The sequence below is a fragment of the Vigna unguiculata genome, chromosome 7, assembly GCF_037176805.1.
Source record: "Vigna unguiculata cultivar grain cowpea cultivar isolate G323 ecotype 2 chromosome 7, ASM3717680v1, whole genome shotgun sequence".
Lineage (NCBI taxonomy): Eukaryota > Viridiplantae > Streptophyta > Magnoliopsida > Fabales > Fabaceae > Vigna > Vigna unguiculata.
Window position 1 is genome coordinate 11,907,356 of NC_140798.1, and position 24,727 is coordinate 11,932,082.

At 31.5% G+C, this 24,727-nt stretch overlaps 2 protein-coding genes across 3 annotated transcripts; one reads left to right on the forward strand and one right to left on the reverse strand.

Moving 5' to 3' along the window:
• Window positions 1-4,906: 4,906 nt before the first annotated feature.
• On the reverse strand, window positions 4,907-10,132 carry LOC146884624 (uncharacterized). Its single transcript, XM_085675945.1, has 9 exons — window positions 9,401-10,132; window positions 9,126-9,309; window positions 6,457-9,056; window positions 6,270-6,332; window positions 5,650-5,727; window positions 5,439-5,548; window positions 5,245-5,323; window positions 5,091-5,155; window positions 4,907-4,985 (listed from the first exon to the last, which is right to left on the reverse strand). The coding sequence occupies exons 1-9, from the start codon at window positions 10,130-10,132 to the stop codon at window positions 4,907-4,909; spliced, it is 3,990 nt and encodes a 1,329-aa protein (XP_085532071.1).
• An 8,877-nt stretch (window positions 10,133-19,009) lies between these two features.
• Window positions 19,010-21,518, forward strand: LOC114189937 (putative protein phosphatase 2C 38). Of its 2 annotated transcripts, none has more exons than XM_028078665.2 (5): window positions 19,010-19,392; window positions 19,476-19,906; window positions 20,125-20,492; window positions 20,656-20,892; window positions 20,984-21,518. In XM_028078665.2, the coding sequence occupies exons 2-5, from the start codon at window positions 19,615-19,617 to the stop codon at window positions 21,197-21,199; spliced, it is 1,113 nt and encodes a 370-aa protein (XP_027934466.1). In that variant the 5' UTR covers window positions 19,010-19,392; window positions 19,476-19,614; the 3' UTR covers window positions 21,200-21,518. The 2 variants fall into 2 exon arrangements, with proteins under 2 accessions (XP_027934466.1, XP_027934465.1); XM_028078664.2 differs by having other exon boundaries at window positions 19,010-19,318.
• The last annotated feature ends 3,209 nt before the right edge of the window (window positions 21,519-24,727 follow it).

Sequence of the window (24,727 nt, forward strand, 5' to 3'; positions counted from 1 at the left end):
TGATAAGAAAAACTTAGTTTTCAAAATGTTAATTGTTTACGGAAGGGATGTTTTTGTTCAAAGAATTTGTGGTTGTCTATTTTATGAGAAATATATATACATGTATTGAATTTGGTGGGTTATAGTGACATGTTGAAAGTGGATGCATGTGAGATTAAGTTGTGGGTCTTGGAGAAATATGGTTCTTGAGTTGAATGGAGATGGAACTATTTTATTTTGGCAGGTGATGTAGAATGTGGTACAAGGTTGGACTTTGGGGTTGTAACCATGTTTGATATTACTCAGCTAAGGTTTTGCTTTTACTCATTTATAGATTTGGTAAATGTAGAATTTAGGTAGTTTAGAATGTAATTGGAATGAGAGATATTGATTGTTGCAGTTGTTCAATTTCGTATCATCTGTAAACCACTTTGAAATGAGTTTGAGAAGATAAAAGTGCAAGATACCAAATTGTGCAGTGGAACAAGTTAAGATCTCACAAGCAAGAAGCATATGGTGTGGCGCTACCCATTTTCCTACACTGCACACTTTCTTAAAATGAAGGTTCCAACTTCATTAACCGTTGGACCGAGCTGAAAGTTTAACAACTGATCCTAGACACATAGTTCTTGACTTTGATTGGTCGGATCTTGAATCGGAAGTCTATAGTGAGAGAATTTTTTATCACAAGGTCTCTATAGTTTTGGTTGTTGACATCATTGACCTTTGTAACTTGTTTGGTGCATAAATTTCTCTATAGTTATTCAATTAGGTTGATTCTTTTTGCATTTGGTTCTTGATTCAATCATATTTAATTTGAATCTAAATATAAAATTTTTGGAGCTTTACATAAGCTGCAATTTTATTTCTAAAACTCCAAATTGTTTGCATAACGTGTTGTTTTGTTAAGTTGGATTGGATAAAAATGATAAGAATTGGTTATTTTTCAAGAGAGACATATGTTGTATGGTTTCTAATATGTGTTTTGAAATGCCTGTGTGAGAATATAGGAGACTCCATGGGGAAATCCTATTTGATTTAATTAGTAGTGTGTTCATTGATATAAGGAGTCAGTACTAGAGGTTTATCCTGATACTCTAATGCTCATCTAAGACTCATGTAGAGTGGAATGAGTCATGTGGTGAGAGAGGCAGGAGGTCCTATCTTTAAGAACAACCCCAAGGTGATGGTTAAAGGGACTAACCTTATGTGTGGTGGGGTGAAACCCATTGACAATGACTTTACAAGTAGTAGAGGCCACACAAGTGTAAAAATCACCAAGAATTATACATCAATGTCTACATCCGAATAATTGAGTCTAGAGTGCCATCATGTGTGATGGGTTAGTTGATATTGCTTAGCTTGGTGTAATTGGTGCATTGTTCTTCAATTCTTTGAGTGTTATATATATATATATATATATATATATATATATATATATATATATATATATATATATATATATATATATATACACACACATACACACACATGTATTTCTTTTACTTTTTGTAACTAGCTTAACCTTCTCCTTTATGTGCTCTGTTTTCCTTGTGGTGTTTTCTTTTTGTAATGATCACCAATCTTGGTGTGAGCAGATGAGAAAGCCCTTGGTGATCATCAAGATGGTGGAGATGCTGTCGTTTAGATTAGGCATGTTGAATATTACTCTTTTGTGCAATATTTTGAAAAAAAAAATTGTCTTTAGTGGTGTTTCTCTTGGTTTGTTTTACGCTCACGATACTTCTGTTGATTCTAGTATATTTTGGATGACTGTAATGGTTATTTCTAGTATGTTTTCTCGTTTTTTGCTTTATTATATTATATTTATGTGATTTTTTATTTATTAGAATTTTTTTACTAAATGGAATGTCACAATAATAATTAAGAAAATGAAAATAATATTATTAAGAAAATGTATTGAAAAGATTAATAAATAATAATATAATAAAATGATATAAATTATAAGCTAAACTTACAAACTAAAATAGTTTACAAGTCATAAAATATAAATTCGTAATTTGTGACATCCCATTTAAATATAATAAATTTACTAAATAAAGCATCACATAAATATAATATAAAAATAGAGCATAAGACAAAGAGTATAAAAAGATTCACTATTATAATCATCCACAAATATACTAGGAAAGAAAACTAAGGCACATCATGATGCCATGAACAAAACTTAAGAGCGACTATTTAAACTAGGAATTTGCTCACAGAGCAAAGAAGTACAAAGGCAAAAGTGCCCCAAAAGATGCTCCCTAAAGCATGATCCAACCCATGTATACTACACTGTAACATTTCCATCATCCTGATGACCACCGGGGGTTTTCACATCTGCTCACACCAAAGGTTTAGTGATCATAGCAAAAAGGAAGGGTAAGCTAGAGTAAAATATTTTTAACATGATATTGAGCAAGCAAATGTTAAAACAGGTTATAAATAGGCAAAGCAATAGGCACCCAAAACATGTGATAGCAAACAATCAGACTCTTTGACTCAATTATTCGGATTATGCGCATTATATAGAGTTCTAAAGGAAGTATGCACCTGTGTTGGTTTATAAACTCTGCAAAGTCTAAACACAAGCGGTTATCACCCAACCACACACAAGGTTAATCTCATTCTGTCTCAGGCTCAAACACCCCTCCCAAGACTAGGATCTCCTGCTACTTTCACCACATAATTCATTCTACTCTATATGAGTATAAACGATTATCAGAGTTCAAGATACCTTTCTTTATCTAGACATCTCCTATATCAAGGCATACACTAACCACACCATCACCAAGAGTTTCCCATGAAACTCTTTTACCAACAACATTCCACATGTCATCTCAAGCATTATAATCTCATGCCAATGCACAGCCAACCAACCAAGTCATATCTCATTTCATACCAACACATCAATTTCAATCTCATTACATCACATAAAACATACATGGTATAATACTTTAAGCTTTAAGGAGTAAATCAATCAATCATGGAAGCAACCAAATAATTCAAAACCAATCTGTTGTCAATCTCACTAAAGTTAAAGGATCTCGCCTCGGCGAGATTTCCAACAGATAGCACTAGAGCATCCACGAGTTGTCACTTAAGCTAAACCATCTCACTTAGGCGAGATTACTCTCGCTTAGGCGGAAGTCCTTCACTCAGGCAACAACTCGCAACAGAGTGCAGGGATGAGCTTTTGCTATTCTCGCTTAAGCGAGAGCTCCTCGCTTAGGCGAGAGCTCCTAGTTTGGGCAAAAAACCACTCGTTTAGGTGAGCACAACAGATCGCCATCTGCACTCACACATGCAAGGCCAGAAAATAGTACGAAACAAACATGAAATCAACTCCACAACACACAAACGCTTATCCAATACATTTTAAAACACAATTATTTTAAAAGTCTTTGATTTCTAACTTTCCTTACTTGGACAGATGGTAGCCAATCAACACAGACACCCAAAGAAGAGCACCACAACTCCAAAGACAAATTAAAGAGTTGTAAAGTACGAACATAAGGGAGAAAATAAGTCTATGAGGGCAAACCCAAGACAAAACCAAGACAACTAAGCGAGAATAGGAGAAAAGGAAAGGTTGAGCTTAACTTACATGGAGGAAGGACGTTCTACTAGCTCGGGGGAGAAACTTGCTCAAACCTTTGCAGAGTCTCTGTTGGAGAGGAAAAAAAAAAGAGAGAGTGCAAGGGAGTTGTCTTTGGAATGGGAGGCAAAAGGAAAAGTGAATGGGCAGCTGAGGTTTTTGGGGAAAGGAGGCTAACTATGGACCCTCTAATAAAGCCAGACCCAAACGTGTTAAGACAAAAAAAAAATGGGTCTTACATAATTAATGTAAACACTTTTTTGTTTTTTCTAATGAAATTTCTATTAATAATAAATGACGTTTAACATGAAGTTATTTAAAATAAACTTCAATTTCAACCAGGAAAATAAATATTTGAAATATTTTATAAAGAAAAATATTAAGAATTGAACCGAAGTTTTAAAATATACAATTAATGTTTAAATAAATTGTAAAAGTACACTTTTGAAAATACGTATTCTAAAATGTTTTTTTTCTTTCTAACAATTTAAGTGTGTCTCTTTTTTTAATTAAACTAATTTTATTATTAGTATTCAATATATGATTTCTTAGACTTAGAAATAGTGAACAAATTATCAATCACCAAACTTCTACAATTTTATTACAAGAATGTGGGTTTTTTTGTATCTTTTTATTTTTAAGACGAAATAAAAATAAATGTTGTAATACATTTAAAGATAAGTTAAACCAATATTACATAATATTTATATTATCCTTTAAAAGTATTTTAACCAATTTTCCTCTTTATATATAGAATTATATAATTTTCACAAAACTTTTAAAAGGAAAAGAGTGGAAACAATACGTAAATATTTATATTAATTTTGATCTTATCATTTTATCTTTATCAATATTTTCTTTCTTATGATATCATTTGTTCTCATAGTGCACAATCATCAAAGTTGATAAACAATTAAATACAAACAGGATATATTAGAGTAAAGAAACAACTTTTATATATATATATATATATATATATATATATATACTAGCGAAAACACAGGCGCTGTCGCGCCTGTGTGTTCGCTTTTTTTTACGTATTTATACGTATAATATTAAGAATAATCGATTACAATTTATGATGGGTATAAGTAGATTGGTTGAAAAAGAAAACAGTAAATTACTAATTCATAAAATTATATATCAACTAATATTTAATACATTTGATCAAGATTTGGAGTTAATGAGTTATGTGATGGAGTCAATGGTAGGTGTTTATAAATATACAAACTATTTTAGTAGGTGTTTATAAATATACATTCATTAAAAGAATGAAATATATATTTCATACATACATGATGCAGAAAAAAATAGTAAATGAAAGTATCATATATCGACATCCTTAAACATTTCTTTAATTGGGAGGCCAAATAAAGATTGATGTCTAGGATGTGTTTCAGCTTCCCTGCATTGTAAAAAAAGTAAATATTATTGCTAATATATATGCAAATAACAGAAATATTATGTAGCAATTGAATTATGTATAGATAATAAAAAAAACTTTATTTACCTTTGGAGCAGTCTTCTTAATTCTTTGTAGAAGACATGGTCCATAAGTTGTTGAGTTTTAAAGAACTAAAAAATATCATTGAATAATGTTATTTACTTATGAGTCATTAAATGTATATGTAATGGTATACAAATATTGAAGAAATAGTAATAACCTCATTGATGCATATATTTTGATAAACACAAAGATTGTTGTTGTAGCGAGTATGGATTGGTAATGATTTTTGTTGTTTCCTGGTAATGGAAAGAAGTTAAATAAAAAAGAATAAAGATTTTTTGTGGTATTATAGAAGAATAATGGAAGAAAGTATAATGGAAGAAAGTAAATAATTTTAAATGTGCATAATACCTGCATGTCTTTTGAGAAAGTAATTCTCGTTTGATTAGATTTGAAAGTTGTGTTTTATCAGTTATCACAGTGGATCCCCAACCAATAGAATAAATTTTCAAATGATGAATCTACAATTGAAGAACAATATATGTAAACACGATGCACAATAGAGTTGTATTGATATATGTAAACATGACATATTATAATTGAAATGAATTAATTTGATTACCTTGTTGTCTATTGGCTTAACCAATGAAAGTGAATATTCATCCTTCCAAGTGTTCCATTGGTTCATAAATTTTGCATTCTACAAAGAAAATGTCAACTATTGCAAGATTGGGAACTAAACTTTTAAAACTACACTTATCGCATATCACCTCTTGTGGTATAAATGTGTGGAAATGACTTACATGTAATTCTTCATTGAGGTGTAAGTTGTCCTTAGTTATTATCGTACCTGCCAGGTATAAAATAAATATGATGAATTTTATTTTCGTAGTTGTAAATATAAGTATAATTGGGTAGAATATGAAAATATAGTCATTTTAATGACATAAATGAAGTAAAAAACGAACAATACCTAGTTTTGAGATAACAAAATTTCCTTATAAACAACATTCTTGGTAAAAATGCCTTCTTGTCCTTCAAGGTGTCCTTCTTTAATAAGGATTTTTGTGGAAGTTTGAGAAACACCTCTTGATAAAGCAACATATAATTGACCATGGCTAAAAACATGTCGTGGAAGGTAAATTCCAACGGTAGGTATAGTTTGTCCTTGTGATTTATTTATGGTAATTGCAAAACTCAATCTCACAGGGAATTGTTTCCTAATAAGCACAAAAGGAAGACCTGCACTCTCTGTTGTTTTATGTTTAATTCTTGGTAAGAAAGCTCTTTTTCCTGCATGGTGACCTGTCAATATTTCAACATCCAGCATGTTCATATAGAACCCACGACATAATAATCTTGTCCCATTACATAACCCAGATTTAGGGTCTATGTTTCGCAACAACATTAACGGTGATCCTTTTTTAACCTTTAAGTTATGTGGTGGCAAACCTCCTGGACAAATAGTGTGTAAGTACTCATGTTGGTATAAATGATATGTGTCTCCTTCAACCTCATCAAATGACAACAAATTACGATCTTCTCCTGGAAATAGATCGATAATTATGTCATTAAGTTTTTCTACATCTTCATTTTTTGGAGTTAGTATGGCTCGTTCAGCCATATAAGATGCATCCCATGTATGAAATTGTAACTGAGGAAAAGTTTGGTATATGAGGTGTTGTATTGAGGTTTCTCCTTCCCATGATATTGCTAGTTGTTGGGGTATTTTAACCATGTCATCAACTTGTGTTGGTTCAATACCATCTCCAATGCGCATGAGATATTCAGCAAAATTGTGATCTTGTAATGATCTCATGTTTTGTTGTAAATGTAATATCTTTGTGTTACTCCATAAATGAGAGTTAATAATACAGGCAGAAATCATGTGTGCTTTTGTACCTTTTTGAACAACTGGCAGTACCTGACGAAAATCACCTCCTAATATGATCACTTTCCCCCCAAATGGAGCATCAGAATCTAGAATGTCCTTTAATGTTCGATCTAGTGCCTCCAAAACATATTTGTTAATCATGGGTGCTTCATCCCAAATAATTGCCTTTGCTATTTTTATTAGTTTTGCAAGATCTGATTGTTTACTTATAGAACAAAACGAACCGGCCTCGACATTGATAGGTATTTTAAATCGAGAATGTGCAGTTCTACCACCCGGTAATAATGTTGCTGCTATACCAGAGGAGGCTGTAGCTAAAATAATTTGACCGTTGCTCCTACAATGTGCAATTAAAGTACGATAAAGAAATGTTTTACCGGTTCCGCCTGGTCCATCCACAAAAAAGACTTGACTTTGATTACGGTTGATTACATCTAAAATGGTATTGAAGGCAATGAGTTGGTCATGATTCAATCTGTGTACATTGTCAACATCTTCAGTAGGTATCTGTATTGATAATTCTTCTTGTATAATTCTTGGTACTGAAGTAGTTGCCAATGCATCATAAGATAAAGGTGGCAAATCAAAATCCTTGATTGTTTTACCATGCTGAATTAAAAGGTCATTTAAATCCCTCAATAACATAGGAATCAAGTTCTCATTGACAGAAGTGTTGGTTGAAGTATAATCTTCTAGCATATAGGTGTGGAAGTGATTCCAAAGGCTTCTAACATCAGTTGGTTCACAAAAAAGTAATATGGTCACAAATAGTCTTCGTAAAGCATATGGCATTTGTAAAGTTGATGCTTCAACTAAGCATTCATGAATACTATTGTCACTTTCTAAAAAGCCCCATTTCTCAGCCGCCTTTTTGAATGTGTGACAATATGTTTCATTTGGTGATAATAGATATTCCCAACTGGTTGGTCCTCTTATGTGAGAAAGCAAAACCCGCAAGAAGAACTTATCTCCTTCAGAAGGAGATACAGTATACATTCGGCCGATAACTTTCTTGTTTGACCTTCTTGGATACCATTCCTTATGTCTATTATTCCAACAATAATGCTCTGGAATTTCCCGATACAAAAATGTTCTAGATTGGGGATCTCTTTGATTGAGTGCAAAAAATTGTGTGAGCATGGTTTTGGAGTTGTTATCATCATTCAACACGTCATTGATGTTTTGGTGCTTATAAAATCGCACTTGTTGTCGATTTGGTAAATGAATTTGCAATCTTTCAACAGCTGGATTCATTCGATAGATTGTAAATCTGAAGATTTTCCATAAAGCCTCGGGAGCACAAATCCATCTAGCATTGAGATATTGCTGGACTTCATCTATAATTGGTCCTCTATGAATCTCCATTGCTACTCGATCCGGTCCTTTGTAAACATACTTATACAAATATTTAATACTTTTGATGCTGCTGCAGACCTCAACATTTATATGACAGTCGTATTTTAAGAGTAACCAAGGATTATAAGGAACCACCCATCTATTGTCAACAGTCACATTTCTATTTATGGAAATTGGTTCATCAAAACGTCTTCTATATTGTGGATATGAATCATTACCTTGTCGTGTTTCTTCCAAGAAATCCTTGGGAAATCTCTTTTGGCATTGATTGCGCTTCATACATGGTGATCTAGGATTGAGAGTTCCGCAAGGACCATGTATCATGTGTTTCAACACAGCTTCATGCAATTGTGGTTCTTCTGCCTTATTTGGTATTTCTGCCCTCACAATGCTATCATAATCTTGTGGATCACGTAACTTATCATTATTATCTAAGATCAATAGCATATGTACATGCGGCAACCCACGTTTTTGAAATTCAGTAACATACATATAACTATTAACTTTTCCGAGGACTCCTTTATTAACAACATCTTCCTTCAATTGCTCAAATTTTGCTCGAAAGATTCTTGTGAGCAAGTCAGGGCGATCTTGTGGAGTTTGTTGATTTTGTAGTTCAGAAGAAATTTCACTCCAAGATGGATTGCATGTCATTGTAAGAAAAATATCAGGTTTTCCATTGTGAGCAACAATTGCCATACCATCTTGATATCGTTGTGTCAAGTCTCGACGACTACCAATAAATGACGATGGTAATATTGTCCTCTTTCCAACAGTATCTTCAAAGAAATGAAAGAGTGAATGATAATATAATTAGATGTAATAAATGTTGTTTTAAATATATTTACCTGCGTGAGTTTGTCCTTCATGCAAAGCATCCTGCAAACCTTGGTACACTTCAGCACGAATGTTGTTTTGATGATTACGAATCCATCGTAACCTTCCGGTCTCAATCTTAACGTAGTTATCTACAACATATTGTTGTAAAAGTCGTCCCGCTTGTAATATTACAGACTGATCATTTGGACGAATCTACATTAAATAATCACGTGTTTCTAAAATATGTTAGCCTTCTTAATATTACATAATTTAATGAAACTGGGATAATTATGATAGAAGTTACCTGAAGCATGAAACTATAATATTCTCGACAAGAGATACTTTGGCCATTATGATTTTTTGTGTTGGTGTCCCAGCCATATGTTCCAAATGGAAATAATAAAGGATATTGTAAAGGATCATAATATCCTACGGTTTCTTGTATGTTTATTAAATTTCCATCATGACCTACAACTTTAATATCTCGGCCACGTGCCATTGATTCTGTGTCTGCAGTAACAATAATAGCTGCTACTTGAGATGCAGTTGGAAGATTATACTGTGGTTGATTCGCAGGACGCTCTTTAATGAGTAAAGAACATATCTGAATATTTGGTTCTTGAGCAAGTTGTCGAAATACATGCACAAAAGGATTGCACCGGTGTAATATTTGTTGCAATTTATGAACAATAGTTTGATGAAGTTGAGGGTTTTCCAACATCCTATTTTGTAATTCATGTTCAGTGTCATAAATGTACAACTGCAAAAACCGGGGTCTGGACCCATCATTTGGATAAAATCCTCCTATCCTATGATAGATTGCACCTTGAGCACGAAAACTATATATACCACGACCATTTGCTACTATAGTTTCATCCATATGAACACCAAGAGAAGTGAATGAGAAGACATGATTGTAACTTCTTATATGTTGTCTAAAATGTCTACTTTCAGATGTTTGATCTGAAAATATTTGAAGAAGCTCATGTGGAGGAGGAACACGTGGAAGTAAGACTTTCCCACCAGAGCAACACATATCGCGCGATTCATGATAAAATAATCGTGCATGACAATGTGGACATGTAGTTGGTGTAGACAATTGAAATTTGAGCATCGGAACCGTATTTAAAAAATTTCTAGCACTATTATGTGTTCGGGGGAATCCATGTAGCATATCTACATTATTGTGATAAATTGGAGGAATAGTAAATAATGTAGTATTATAAATTCCAAAAGTATGAAAAGTGCATTCTTAAAGCACAACATGTATTAATTATGGTAGGAAAAAGATACAAATAAGGTTCAATGGTACCAAAATTAGTATTAACTATTGATGGAAATAATTTACTAACCATGTTGAAGGGCATTGACGTGTGTATTACTTTGTCCTGCTTCATTATGATTACATCCTTCCAATCTTTGTGTAGGAAAACCATAACCTGTGTGGTATTAAATCAATGAAAAAAAGTGCATAATAAAAAACCAATATCACTGTAATAAATAAAGAGAAAATTAAAAACCATGATAGTTGGTAATAAAGTATAATCATATCTTGATACATAGAGAAAAAAAAGGAAGTAATTGCGAAAATTAACGATACTTAAAGGTGTTTTATTTTTCAACATCGTAATAAATTATATCAAAATCATAATTACAAATCCTATAATAGTAAATAAATAGAATGAAAATATTTTTTGAAATGGTATGTAAACAACATAAATTAACTATTGATGAATAAAGTTGACTAACCATGTTCAGTGCCAGTAATGTGTGTATTACTTGGCCCTGCTTCATTATCATTACGACCTGGAAACCTGTCAGTAATGTGCGTATTACTTGGTCCTGCTTCATTATCATTACGTCTTGGAAACCTGTCAGTAATGTGCGTATTACTTGGTCCTGCTTCACTATGATTACGTCCTGGAAACCTTTGTGGGGCAAAACCATAACCTAATATTTAAAAAATAAGATAAATTGTATTTGAAGCAAATATATACTTTACAGGAAAGAACTAAAAAGAATGTAAGCATATTCGGAAGGATTTTCTCGGCTAATGACATACAGTAGTGATGAGGTGGGTTTAAACCTAAACAAAGAAGTTGTATTATACTTTTTTGTATAGGGTTAGATATAATTTTACATTTAAGCGTAAGTAAATGTAATTATCTATGAAGTATTTTTAAGATTGTTAGAATACATTATTGTTTATATATGTTTTTTACTGTTGTACATAATACAAATATAGTGTACTAACCACAATCTATGTTACTGACAGGTGAAGTACTTGACAATGCTTCATATACATTATATTCTTCAAACCTTTGCGGTGCATGAGGAGAACCTGTTATGTGAAAGCATGAAGCATAATAAATATAAATATGTAAATATTTCATAAAATGGTAAGTAAATAACATGGATTAAATATTGATGAATAAAATTGACTGACCATGTAGGGTTTCAGTAATATGTGTATTACTTGGTTCTTCGTCATTATCATTACGTCCTGCAAACCTTTGTGGGACCAAACCATAACCTAATATTTAGAAGCTAAGTTAAATTTTATTTAAATCGAATATATAGTTTACATACAATAGTGATGAGGAAAAATGTGATGTTACCTGCATTAGTTACGGACCGAGCCATTTGTCGAATAGATGTCATTCTCAATCGGGGAGCTCTGTTTGGCATTTGGACAATGTTGGTTGTGTTTTCAGGATTATTTTTCCTTCTTTTAGACTGTTCAATAAGTCTTTGTTGGGGGGTCATTCTACGTCTTCTATTTGCAGCATTTATTCTCCATCTTTGTCTTTGTTGTTCTGATGTTGATTTGTTAGAAGGAATATTTTCCATTTAGGTATGTTGTCTATTTAAACAATAAATAATAAATAATAAATCCAAAATTAATATAAATTTAAAAATGTATTACTTGGAAGAAAGTAATGAATGAAAAGAAGGACAATGAAAGTAGTGCATAATATGTACAACAAATAAAACTAAAAGAAGATAATGATATAGGAAGAAATACCTAAATGTGTGAGTAGAAAGACTACAAAATTTGATTTGATGTAACAATGAAGAGCAGCAATGCAAATGATGACAGGCTAGTTAGCAAGTTACTGAAGAAAAAAAAAATTCATAATTAAAAAAAGTAATTTGTCAGTTTTAAAATAACACAGAATGTAAAAAAGTTGCTAATTTCTAAAAAAAATTGCTTAGTATTAGTATATTTTATGTTTTGTTTGGACATAAGGCTAGGGACATAGAGATTTGTACAATAATAAGAAGAAAATTACATCTTAAATTTCATATTAATACATGATTATACTGTTATAATTTATTACTTTAACACTAATCTTATTATAATATTTATTTTATATATTTATTATATTATAATATAACTCACTTATTTATAATAATATAATAAAAAATATTTATTTTATAAAATATTATTGTAAAAATAATTGTTAAAAATTAAACCGTTAGTTTATATATATGGACCAACAGATAAATTAAATATTTAAATAAATATTATTAATATCATAATAATTCTTAAATATTAAATTATCAATTAATATAATTACAAACGGCAAATAATTATAATAAAAATATTAAAAAAATCATTATTAATGGATTATACTTTTAACTGGATTTGGTCACATCTAAATTATAAATGAATCAGGTTAAATCTAAATTTCATCTTCTTTTTTTTTTTTATGAATCAAATTCAGATAAGTCGAATCAGTCCAATGGTTGAAAAAACTCTACTGTTACTTATAGTAGCATCTTCTTGATAGAGTAAATAGTTTGTTGGATATGGTTTAAATATACATAAAGGTGAGAATTTTAACCGAAGGAACAAATATTTAATAATGGAAAATCCACAATAAAGAACCACGAACATCGATTTGCATCTCATCATAACTATTTAAATTCACATGCCTAAACATTATTATGCATTGAATAGATTTAAAGATTTTGCAATTGTTATAAAATGTAGGCTGAATTAAAATGTAGGCTGAACTAATGGATATAAAATGTAGGCTGAATTAAAAAGTTTATAAAATATGTTTTAATTAGAACATTAAGATGTATACTGGCTAAATATAAATAAATCTAACATTAGTGCCTTAAGTTTTTTTGTTTCCAACCGTATTAAAATTGTTCAAGCATCTATTTTTAAAAATATTAAGTTTAATTGATTTCTATAAATAATCAAACTTAAAAACTGATGAATACTATAGTCTTCGGTATTCTCTGTCACAAAATTGAACTTTAAAACACAGGCTGAATTATGCGCCTGTGTGTATTTTGAACTTTTTAATTCAGCCTACATTTTATATACATTTTGCAATTTTCTGTTATTTTACAGTTTTCGCTCATCTTCTATCTCCATAACGAAAAACTTTACACTGTTCCTTTGCACAGTGCTTGATAATTTAAGAATTAATTAACCTTCAGATTTCAAAGTTAAAATAATTTAATCTATATATAAACTACAGCTTTTGTTTAGAAAATTATCTTATAGTGGCCACGGTACTTTTTAAAATAAATTAGAATACATTGCGTTAATTTAATTTGAAAACAGATATGAAATATATTACAATGTTCCAGATATGAAGTATCCTTAAGTTGGCTTTGAATCTGGCATGTTTTGGAGGTTCCGAAAGTAAGTGTTTTTGTTGTTCCTTTGTTCATTCATCTCCTTTTCAGGTTCGTTACTTTGTTTCATGAATTTAATTTAACGTTTTGATGCGTCGTTGTGCAGAAGTGATAGTCAAACTTACTGAGTTTTGCGGTTCGTTCGTGATCTTGAAGTGTCAATTACCCAAGGGAGACTTGGAGACCCTGATTTCCATCACCAACGAAGAAGATGTCGCCAACATCTATAACATAAATGAAAAAAGGAAATTGGACAATTACCCAAAGCGAATAATCATAAATGAAAAGGAACAATGGAAAATACCGTTATTGTTTTCTCCAATGAAGTCCAATGAAAATAAATAACATCGACAAAGTGAGTGTGAAAACAAAGACAATAAGCAACGCAAAACAACTTCACGAAAGGAATAGAAATGATGTGGTTGCAGAGAAAAACAAACTTTAAAATAACGGTTACTTTTGAAACAATTTTAAAAATAATAAATAATTTATTATATTATTAAAAAGGGTAAAATAGGAATTAAAGAAAGTGGACACAGAAAGGGGAATCCCCTTTATATATTGTTATAGATGTTTTAATTAGAACATTAAGATGTATACTGGCTAAATATAAATAAATCTAACATTAGTGCCTTAAGTTTTTTTGTTTCCAACCGTATTAAAATTGTTCAAGCATCTATTTTTAAAAATATTAAGTTTAATTGATTTCTATAAATAATCAAACTTAAAAACTGATGAATACTATAGTCTTCGGTATTCTCTGTCACAAAATTGAACTTTAAAACACAGGCTGAATTATGCGCCTGTGTGTATTTTGAACTTTTTAATTCAGCCTACATTTTATATACATTTTGCAATTTTCTGTTATTTTACAGTTTTCGCTCATCTTCTATCTCCATAACGAAAAACTTTACACTGTTCCTTTGCACAGTGCTTGATAATTTAAGAATTAATTAACCTTCAGATTTCAAAGTTAAAATAATTTAATCTATATATAAACTACAGCTTTTGTTTAGAAAATTATCTTATAGTGGCCACGGTACTTTTTAAAATAAATTAGAATACATTGCGTTAATTTAATTTGAAAACAGATATGAAATATATTACAATGTTCCAGATATGAAGTATCCTTAAGTTGGCTTTGAATCTGGCATGTTTTGGAGGTTCCGAAAGTAAGTGTTTTTGTTGTTCCTTTGTTCATTCATCTCCTTTTCAGGTTCGTTACTTTGTTTCATGAATTTAATTTAACGTTTTGATGCGTCGTTGTGCAGAAGTGATAGTCAAACTTACTGAGTTTTGCGGTTCGTTCGTGATCTTGAAGTGTCAATTACCCAAGGGAGACTTGGAGACCCTGATTTCCATCACCAACGAAGAAGATGTCGCCAACATCTATAACATAAATGAAAAAAGGAAATTGGACAATTACCCAAAGCGAATAATCATAAATGAAAAGGAACAATGGAAAATACCGTTATTGTTTTCTCCAATGAAGTCCAATGAAAATAAATAACATCGACAAAGTGAGTGTGAAAACAAAGACAATAAGCAACGCAAAACAACTTCACGAAAGGAATAGAAATGATGTGGTTGCAGAGAAAAACAAACTTTAAAATAACGGTTACTTTTGAAACAATTTTAAAAATAATAAATAATTTATTATATTATTAAAAAGGGTAAAATAGGAATTAAAGAAAGTGGACACAGAAAGGGGAATCCCCTTTATATATTGTTATAGATATATATATAAATATAATGTTTTTCGTCAATGAAATTTTATTTTATTTTAAAAGTGGTCTCTGGATGAAATTTGATTACTGTTTGGTCACTGCACTGTCAAAGTCATTATTTTTTATTTCTATTTCTGGACTGGGTTAAAAACAATCCTGCATGACAAACGATGTCCCACATCATTAGCAAATATCTTGACACATGTGCTGACACATCTTCAACACGTGTTTTATTAATTAAATTTTGTTTGTTGAACATTAGTTTGTGTTTTGTGTTTATGGCTTTTAATTTTATTTTATTTTTGAAAATGATTCAATATGAAACACATGTTTAAAGGCCCTAATTTTTTCCGTGGTAAAATTGTTGGCTATAAGTAGAGCTGTAAAAATGGGTAACCCGGTCCGACCCGACTCGACCCACCACGGGTTGATGATTTACTGAGTCAACCCAACCCAATTCACTTTTTAGCGAGCCAAAAAAATTCGAACCCCGCTCGGCCCACCACGGGTTAGCGGGTTAAACGGGTTAGCTAACGAGTTCACTTAATTAAAAAAATACTATTTTTTATTTTTTTTTCAGTCAAAACTAAATTGTAATTCTAATTAAATTTTAAATAATCTTTTAATACAATTCAAATACAAATCAAAATAAAAAAAATACAAATATTTATGGTTTGGATAAAAAAACAACCTAACCCAAATGTAAAGCCCAACTTAATAAAAATAAATAAAAAACATTTGTGTGACCCTTTTATCTACGGGTTGGTGAGCCAACACAGCTCACCACGGGTTCAACCCGGATGAGTCGAATTCTAAATGAGTCGGGTAAAAAATTAACCTGTATTAAAATTTGTAAAAAAATTTCAACCCAACCCGGCCCGAACCCATGATGAACTGGGTTAACTCGCGGGTTCCAACCCATTTTAACAGCTCTAGCCATAAGTGACTCGGAATCGTGATGACCACCATTATGCAGCGAACAAGTGAACTAAAATCGCGAGTATTCTAGTTGCAACGACGGGGGTTTCATGTTATTTGATTGAATTATGGATATTATGTTAGTGTTAGTTTGAGCGAAACTAAGTTTGAAGAATTTAGGTCTTGAATTCAAGTTTTCTTATATGAAAAAATCTTGAAGAATAGATTATTGGTAGACATGAGAATGGTAGGTGCATGATTAACTATCTCATATAAAAATTTATATTTATATTCGATGATTATAAAATTTATATCTCATTCACAATAATGCAGATTTTTAATTCTTTTATGCATTTAAATTAATATAGAAAAAACATATTTTTTAAATTATAGTATATTTTATATATTTGACACTTAAAATTTTGTAAGTTATTTTTGCATACCAAATATTTTCTAAAAATATGTCGTTGTTAATCCTCATTTTCATCGTGTATGGGTATACCCATTCTAATCCTTTAGTGTTTTGAATATTAGTATTTTTTTTTTTATAAAAAATTAAAGTTACAGCAAAGGAAACATATAAAAGCCGAAAGAACACAACATTACAAGGGTTTATAGGTTGAACACTTGAAATTGATAGCATAAAATATTTTAATTTGAAAAATTTTAAAAATAATCAAATAAAAATTAAAAAAGGAGAAATTATAAAATGTGTGCGTTAAAAACTATTTGATTAAATGGAATTGATGTTTATATTTTGTGATATATATATATATATATATATATATATATATATATATATAACATTGTTTCAACAAAGCTACACAGAAAGAAAAAAATATTGTATAATCAAAGATTGTGATAACAGAGGATAACAAAAGAAAGAGATGAGGACTTTCCAAATGAAATGAAACTAATGGCACAGAGAACAATGAATATATGTTTTTTAGGTTACTTAATAAATCATCAATGTTATAGTAATTTGATATAGAAAAAGGTGTGAGGAAGAAGAAGAATGTAAGAACTCGAAGGACGAAGAGTACAAGAATGAGATCAAACACATATTTCTATCCGCTACAAAGTTTTGATTAGGAATCATTTTTAAATTAAGTTCAAACTTCAGAGATCAAAAATGTATTTTTTTCAATTTTTGTAAAAAGTGTCTGTTACTATTTTTTTATTTTATAACAAAATTAAATAACATGTAACACGTTATTCGTTATTTTTAACACCATCCTGAAATAGGGATAAAAACAATAATTTTAAAGATGCATAGACCAAACAATCACAAAATTTCGACCGAAATCATTTATAAATTACGGTCAAACTTCTGAGAAAAAAAAAAAACAGATTTTCTTTCCTATATGTTATATTCCATTTGCGTATGAAGAAAAAGTCAAATAAAAAATATCATATTTTTCAAAATTTTCCATTTATCGTCTCTCGTAAATAAATGCATAGGAAATTTATAATCAAACTACTTATGTTTAATTAATTAATTTATTATTTTAAAAAAATAAACATTTTCTGTAATTTTCCTTCATTGCCAGCCAACATAGAGTTAGTGATCAAGGTCTTCTTTTATGCATTTGGTGGATCTACATGTTTTCACTAATCCCATATGATGAAATAGGAAAACTAAAGTTAAAAATGAAAATATTTTAAAAGAGTATGATGAGAATATAAATAAACGAGATTTGAAGTGGAAAATTAATATAAAATACAATATCAAATTAACTACTCCAAAAAAGTTAAAAAAAAGAAAGTATAAATATCAAATTAACTACTCCAAAAAAGTTAAAAAAAAGAAAGTGTAATTTTAGATATTGTTATGTTTACAAATTCTAGACAACAATACAAATAAATTAAATGGAGTACTCATTTTAGTTATAATCATGTTCGTTAATTATGATTATGGATTATTGATGATTTTGAGGGGTCAAAGACTTCTTTTACGCATTAAAAAGTTTCCGTTAGGCTTACAGATTTCGACAATCCCATAGGGTGTACGAATTAAAATTACAAATTAAAAACTAAAAATATCTTAAAAAATATTTTGAAAATAGAAAATATATAAAATTTGAAGTGATGATTACTTTTTCTCTACGTATTTTAACATTAAAATTAATGGAAAGTAGCATAGAAATTGAATAAAAAGTAAAATAGCACATTTACATGATATAACTTAATTTAAAGTTTGAATGTTAGTTTGTTTTGACGTTTGTGTAATGAAATATCTACAAGATGTGGTGATTAGTGACAAAAAAATGTACGTAGTATTTTTAAAGCAGTTATTTACACGAAATGGTCTTAAGTTTTCCTGAAAATTGGAACATTATAAAACTCTTGCTTAATTATTTAAAAAAACTTAAATGTGCCAAAAATCTTGATTAAAAGGAAATTAGAAGAATGCAAGAGGGTCACAGAACGTTGTCGGTCATAAACTGAAAATGTAATAAAGTGTTTGATTATCACGAAAATTAAACCAGGGGAAAAGGATGACGTTAACGTTAACCCAAAAGATTGGAAAGTGGAAGTGTTATACGAACATAGTTGTCTATAAACTTAGGATTATTGCTGAAAAAGATGATGGAACTGAAAATCTCAGCCATGAAATAAAGAAGTTTAGAAACCCACTAGGCCACATAAACATTAATTACAAGGGACAAATAAAAGGACAAGAACAGCAATGTCAGACTATGCTGTTTATTAAATCTCTCCCCCCCTCCTCATCTTAGATCTCGTCTGACACTACTTCTCTTACGATCTTCTGCCATAAACCTCCAAATCCTTCTCTCCTTGCCCACTGAGATCACAAACCAACTCTGCCATTCAATCTTTATGTGCTTTTACAGCTAAATTTGTTTCTCAATCATGCCACACTTCTCAACTCCAAACGCATTCAACTAGGATTCAAGGTACAAAGTACCTACCTACACGCCTCCGTATTTTTTCTTCTTGCATGAAAAACTATTTCTTTTCACTTTCCAAGGTACATTTCTCAGCAAGTTCTTCCCATACCTTTTTTGCCTTTATCTCAATTTTGTTCTTATCCAGTTTTATCCGCTTCTGCAGGACGCGTGTATATAAATTCAGAAACTGAGGTCGTGTGCTCCAAGCAAAATCAAAGAAGAAGTTGGTGTTTGTTCAATTGGTGGATCACTTGGGTGTTTATGTGAAACATAAGGTTTTGCAAAACAAAAGGGGTAGCCAAATGATGGTTAGATCCTGTTGGAAACCGATTGTTGATGGTGATGAAGGAGATGGGAGTGGGAGAGTTGATGGACTTCTATGGTACAAGGATTTGGGAAGCCATCTTTATGGGGAATTCTCAATGGCTGTAGTTCAGGCCAATAGTTCATTAGAGGATCGAGGTGAACTTGAATCTGGACCTTTGAGTTCCAACCCCTTGGGCCCTCAAGGGACTTTTATAGGTGTCTATGATGGCCATGGTGGAAGCGAGGCCTCACAGTTTGTCATTGACAATCTCTTCTGCAATCTCAAAAGTATGCTTTAATTCTTTATTCTGATTCAAATTCATCCATAATATTGTTTCTCTAGATCTTGTTTTATGCAGATTCTCTATTACCATCAATTTATCATGTATTCCTACTCACCCTTAAACAAAAATTACAACTTTCTATGCATATCTTGGCCTCATGCAATATGGGAACCTTTATTTTCAGTTTGTGACTTCACTGAATCCATTTTCTGTGTGATCCAGGGCTTGCAGCTGAACATCAAGGTATGTCAGAACATGTTATCAAAAGGGCATATGCAGCAACAGAGGAGAGTTTTCTGTCTCTTGTGAAGAAACAGTGGCTGAGTAAGCCTGAGATTGCATCTACGGGAACTTGTTGCTTGGTGGGGGTAATTTGCAATGGAATGATATATATTGCAAATTCTGGTGACTCCCGGGTGGTGTTAGGAAGAGTAGAGAGAGCAACAAGGGAAACAGAAGCTATACAATTATCTACAGAACACAATGTTAACCAAGAAACAGTGAGAGATGAACTTCGCTCAAAGCACCCTTTTGATTCACAAATCGTCGTATTGAGACAAAACGTTTGGCGTGTCAAAGGCCTCATTCAGGTACAAAATTGGTAGATCTAATCTATTTCCTTATGTCACTGCTAAAGATTTCAAGTTGCACGCTCAAATGTTTTTCAGCAAAGAAAACAAACAAACAGAAGTTTGTATTATTTGTTAATTACTGAGAACCAGAACCAATTTAATATAGAACTGGTTATGGCAGGTTTCACGATCCATTGGGGACGCATATCTGAAGAAAGCAGAATTCAACAGGGATCCTCTACCAGCAAAGTATAGACTCGCAGAAACATTCTTCAGGCCGATTCTTAGTTGTGAGCCATCAACATCATCCCACACACTCCACCCAGATGATCAATTTCTCATATTTGCTTCTGATGGTTTATGGGAGCATCTTACCAACCAAGAGGCTGTGAACATAGTCAACAACAACCCACCAAACGTAAGCTTCCATTATTTCTTCATATCCATACAAGAATCTTCCTTTCTGTTTCTAACTATGCTAATTTCCATGCACTTGTTTCATGTAACAGGGTATTGCCAGAAGACTTGTGAAAGCTGCACTCAGAGAAGCTGCTAAGAAGTGTGAAATGAGGCTTTCTGACCTCCAAAAGATTGAGCAAGGCATGAGGAGGCACATCCATGATGACATTACAGTTATTGTGGTGTTTCTTAACTCCAGAACTGAGAATACCTCTCTCTGTGGTTCTCCTCTTTCAATCAAGGGAGGTGCCTCTGCCAATTCCTAGATTGCTACCTCATCATACAAAAAGTAACAACAATTTTATACTATATATACATATATATATTATTATTATATATATACGTGTATTTGTAGATTAATATGATGCAATAATTATCACTGTATTTAGATGTATCAGGATCATCATATCTCCAGTTTATAATCTGGTCAACATGAACGTATATTTATATGTTAATTGTAATAACTGCTCGTGTCTCTCAAGACAACAAATCTGTGGTGCTTCAAAGTAAGCAAGACTATGCAAGTGCATGTAGTACTCTGCATATTAATTTTTATCTTAATATATCTACCTCTACCTTTTACAACTGAGATGTTTCTTTACAAGCTTGTTTTGTATTGTATGTGAATTTTTCTTCGATATATATATTTTTGTAATTTATCTATTCTTTTTGGTGGGTCAGGGTACTAATACATAATACATGACTGAACTATTGATAAGAAAGTGAATATATCATGGAAAAAGGAAACAGGCATATCCAAATATATGATATTATATATATATATATATATATATATATATATATATATATATATATATATATATATATATATATATGTTCACGCACACGCTCCACTGAGTGATCAGGGAAGAATTGAAACCGCGTATGACACATAAGTTTAATAAAAATTATAGGTAGATTCCTCCAAGTTGTAAACTGATAGCTAGGTTTTCACATAATTAATCACTTTTGTTCGGAAAAAAAGTATTTCTGATCCTTTCAATTGATATACTAATTTATTTATTTTTTCTCAAAAGTTACTTTTAAATATTGGCTTTATATGATGGAATTTTTATTAGTTTTTAGTTTGTTAAGGAAATTTAATTTATTTGACACCTCAAATGCCAAACAATTTAGCCATTCAATTAGTTTGTTACAAATAATAACAACACATTCTTTGAAAGATCTTTCTACGCATTATTTATGATTTGGGTTAACAGATGTACCTGTAGCATAGTGAAAGATAGTATATGTTTCATTTTCTATTTAATAAGCTTCACTATCAATTCTAAAAAATCCATATTAATTTCTCTCAATAATAAAAAGTACAATTGAGAGAACATGCTACGTCAACATCCATTCTTTTTTATCATTTCGAAAATTGATATGAATTATAAAGTTTATGTGTCTCGATTGTCGACCTTAAGATCCATTTTCAATTGTCAGCTTCTAATCTTAAATGAAAAATGATAGAATGACACCCACATTTTACTACTTTTTTTACCACCTTAAGTGGCATCACCATGTGACATTCTATATTTCATTTTTAATTAATTTGTACACTTTCACGCTGGCATAGGAGATTGAAAATATTTCCCGCGCGTGGATCCATTTTGGTCTCATTTTCACCTACCAACCCTCCCACCATTTTTTTTGGTCTCATTTTCACCTACCAACCTCCCACCATTTTCACCCCAATTTTTCAAACCTCATTCGCTCATTCTCTCTGTTTGGTTTGTTCCTTTTCACCCACCAAGCCTCCACCCACGAGAGGAAGAAGCAATTTCATTTTGAGGGTGACTCTACTTTAATGGCGAAACCAGGTCTACCATTTTCGTTTTCTATTTTCTCCCAAATATTTGTTTTCTTCATTCCTTCCCACCCACGAAACCTACCACCAAAGAAACCTCCCATACATGATTGCTTCAAGGAACCCTAAAAGGAGCATTGGTCTCATATTGGTATTGAAATTTGGGTAGTTTTTGCACATTTAATGTTGATAAAGTTTTTGAAAGTGCGAGAGGAATGTATATGCCTTTCCTCACATGGTGCACCCTTGTTGTGCGCACGAATAACACACCCCTTTCTACTGCTTCTTAATCAGGTATAAGTGCCTTTTTTGAATTGAAGAAAAAAATTGCCTTACATATATTTGAAATTAACATGCAACTCAAGACAAAATAACTTGTAATCCATTAATGAGATTTTGCACATTAAATGTTGACAGGGTCTTGGAAAGGCAGAAGAAATGTGTATTCCCATCCTCACATGGTGCTCCCAAGTTGTGCACACCAACACTACACCCCTTGCCATTGTTTCTTAGCCAAGTCTAAGTGCATTTGGGAAAAAACTTGTCTTACACATATCTAAAATTAACTTGTAACTTAAGACAAATTAACTTGTAACCCACAAAAGACTTTTTGCATAATAAAATCTTGATAGTTTTGCGGTATGAAACACAATTTTCATCCTCACATGGTGAACCCCAGTTGTGCACACCAATACCACACCCTTTCCTACTACTTCTTAACCAGGTCTAAGTGTCTTTTTTGAAAACAAAATGCTTTACACATATTTGAAATTAATATGCAACTCAAGACAAAATAACTTGTAAGCCACCAATGGATTTTTGCACATTAAATAATGACAGTTTTGGAAAAGGCAAGAGGAATGCGTATTTCCTTCCTCACATAGTGTTCCCTAAGTGTGCACACCAATACCACACCTTTTTCCATTGCTTCTTAGCCATGTCTAAGTGCATTTGGAAAATAACTTGCCTTAAACATATTTGAAATTAACTTGTAACTCAAAACAAATTAACTTGTAATCCACGAAGGACTTTTTGTACAATAAAATGTTAACAGTTTTGGAAAGTGCAGTAGGAAACATAATTTTCATCCTTACATGGTGCACCCCATTTGTGCACACCAATACCACACCCCTTCCTACTGCTTCTTAACTACATCTAAGTGCCTCTTTTGAAAAAAAATTGCCTTACACATATTTGAAATTAACATGCAACTCAAGAAAAAATAATTAGTAACCCACCAATAGGGTTTTGCATATTAAATGTTAATAGAGTTTTGGAATGGGCAAGAGGAATGTGTATTTCCTTCCTCACATGGTTTCCCCATCTGTGCACAGAAATACCACACCTTTTGCCACCACTTCTTAGTCAGGTCCAAGTACATTTGGGAAATAACTTACCTTACACATATTTGAAATTAACTTGCAACTCAAGACAAATTAACTTGAAACCCACAAAGGACGTTTTGCACAATAAAATGTTGACAATTTTGGAAACACAATTCTCTCCCTCCCAAGGTGGACCTAGTTGTGCACACCAATATCACTCCCCTTGCCCTGCTTCTTAGCCAGGTCTAAGTGTCATTGGGAAAAAACTTGCCTTACACATATTTCAAATTAACGTGTAACTAAAGACAAGTTAACTTGTAACCCACAAATGACATTTTGCACAAAACCTTTTGACCGGAAAGTCCAGTACAAATATCTAAAATTAACATACACTTGAAGACAAATTAACTTGCAACTCATATAGTACTTTTTGCACAAATATATTTAGAGTTTGGAAAGTGCATTGCAAAACATAGTTACCTTCCTAATCTATCCGACAACAGAGGTCTACATACAATTTTTACTGTAAAAAATTATGAACTAGTAATTGTCACACACAAAACATAACATCAAACAATATAGCCTTTAGTACAACTTCGAAGGTACTTTTTAACTTACATTGTTTATGGATAAAATGGTCATAACTTAGTCAAATAATA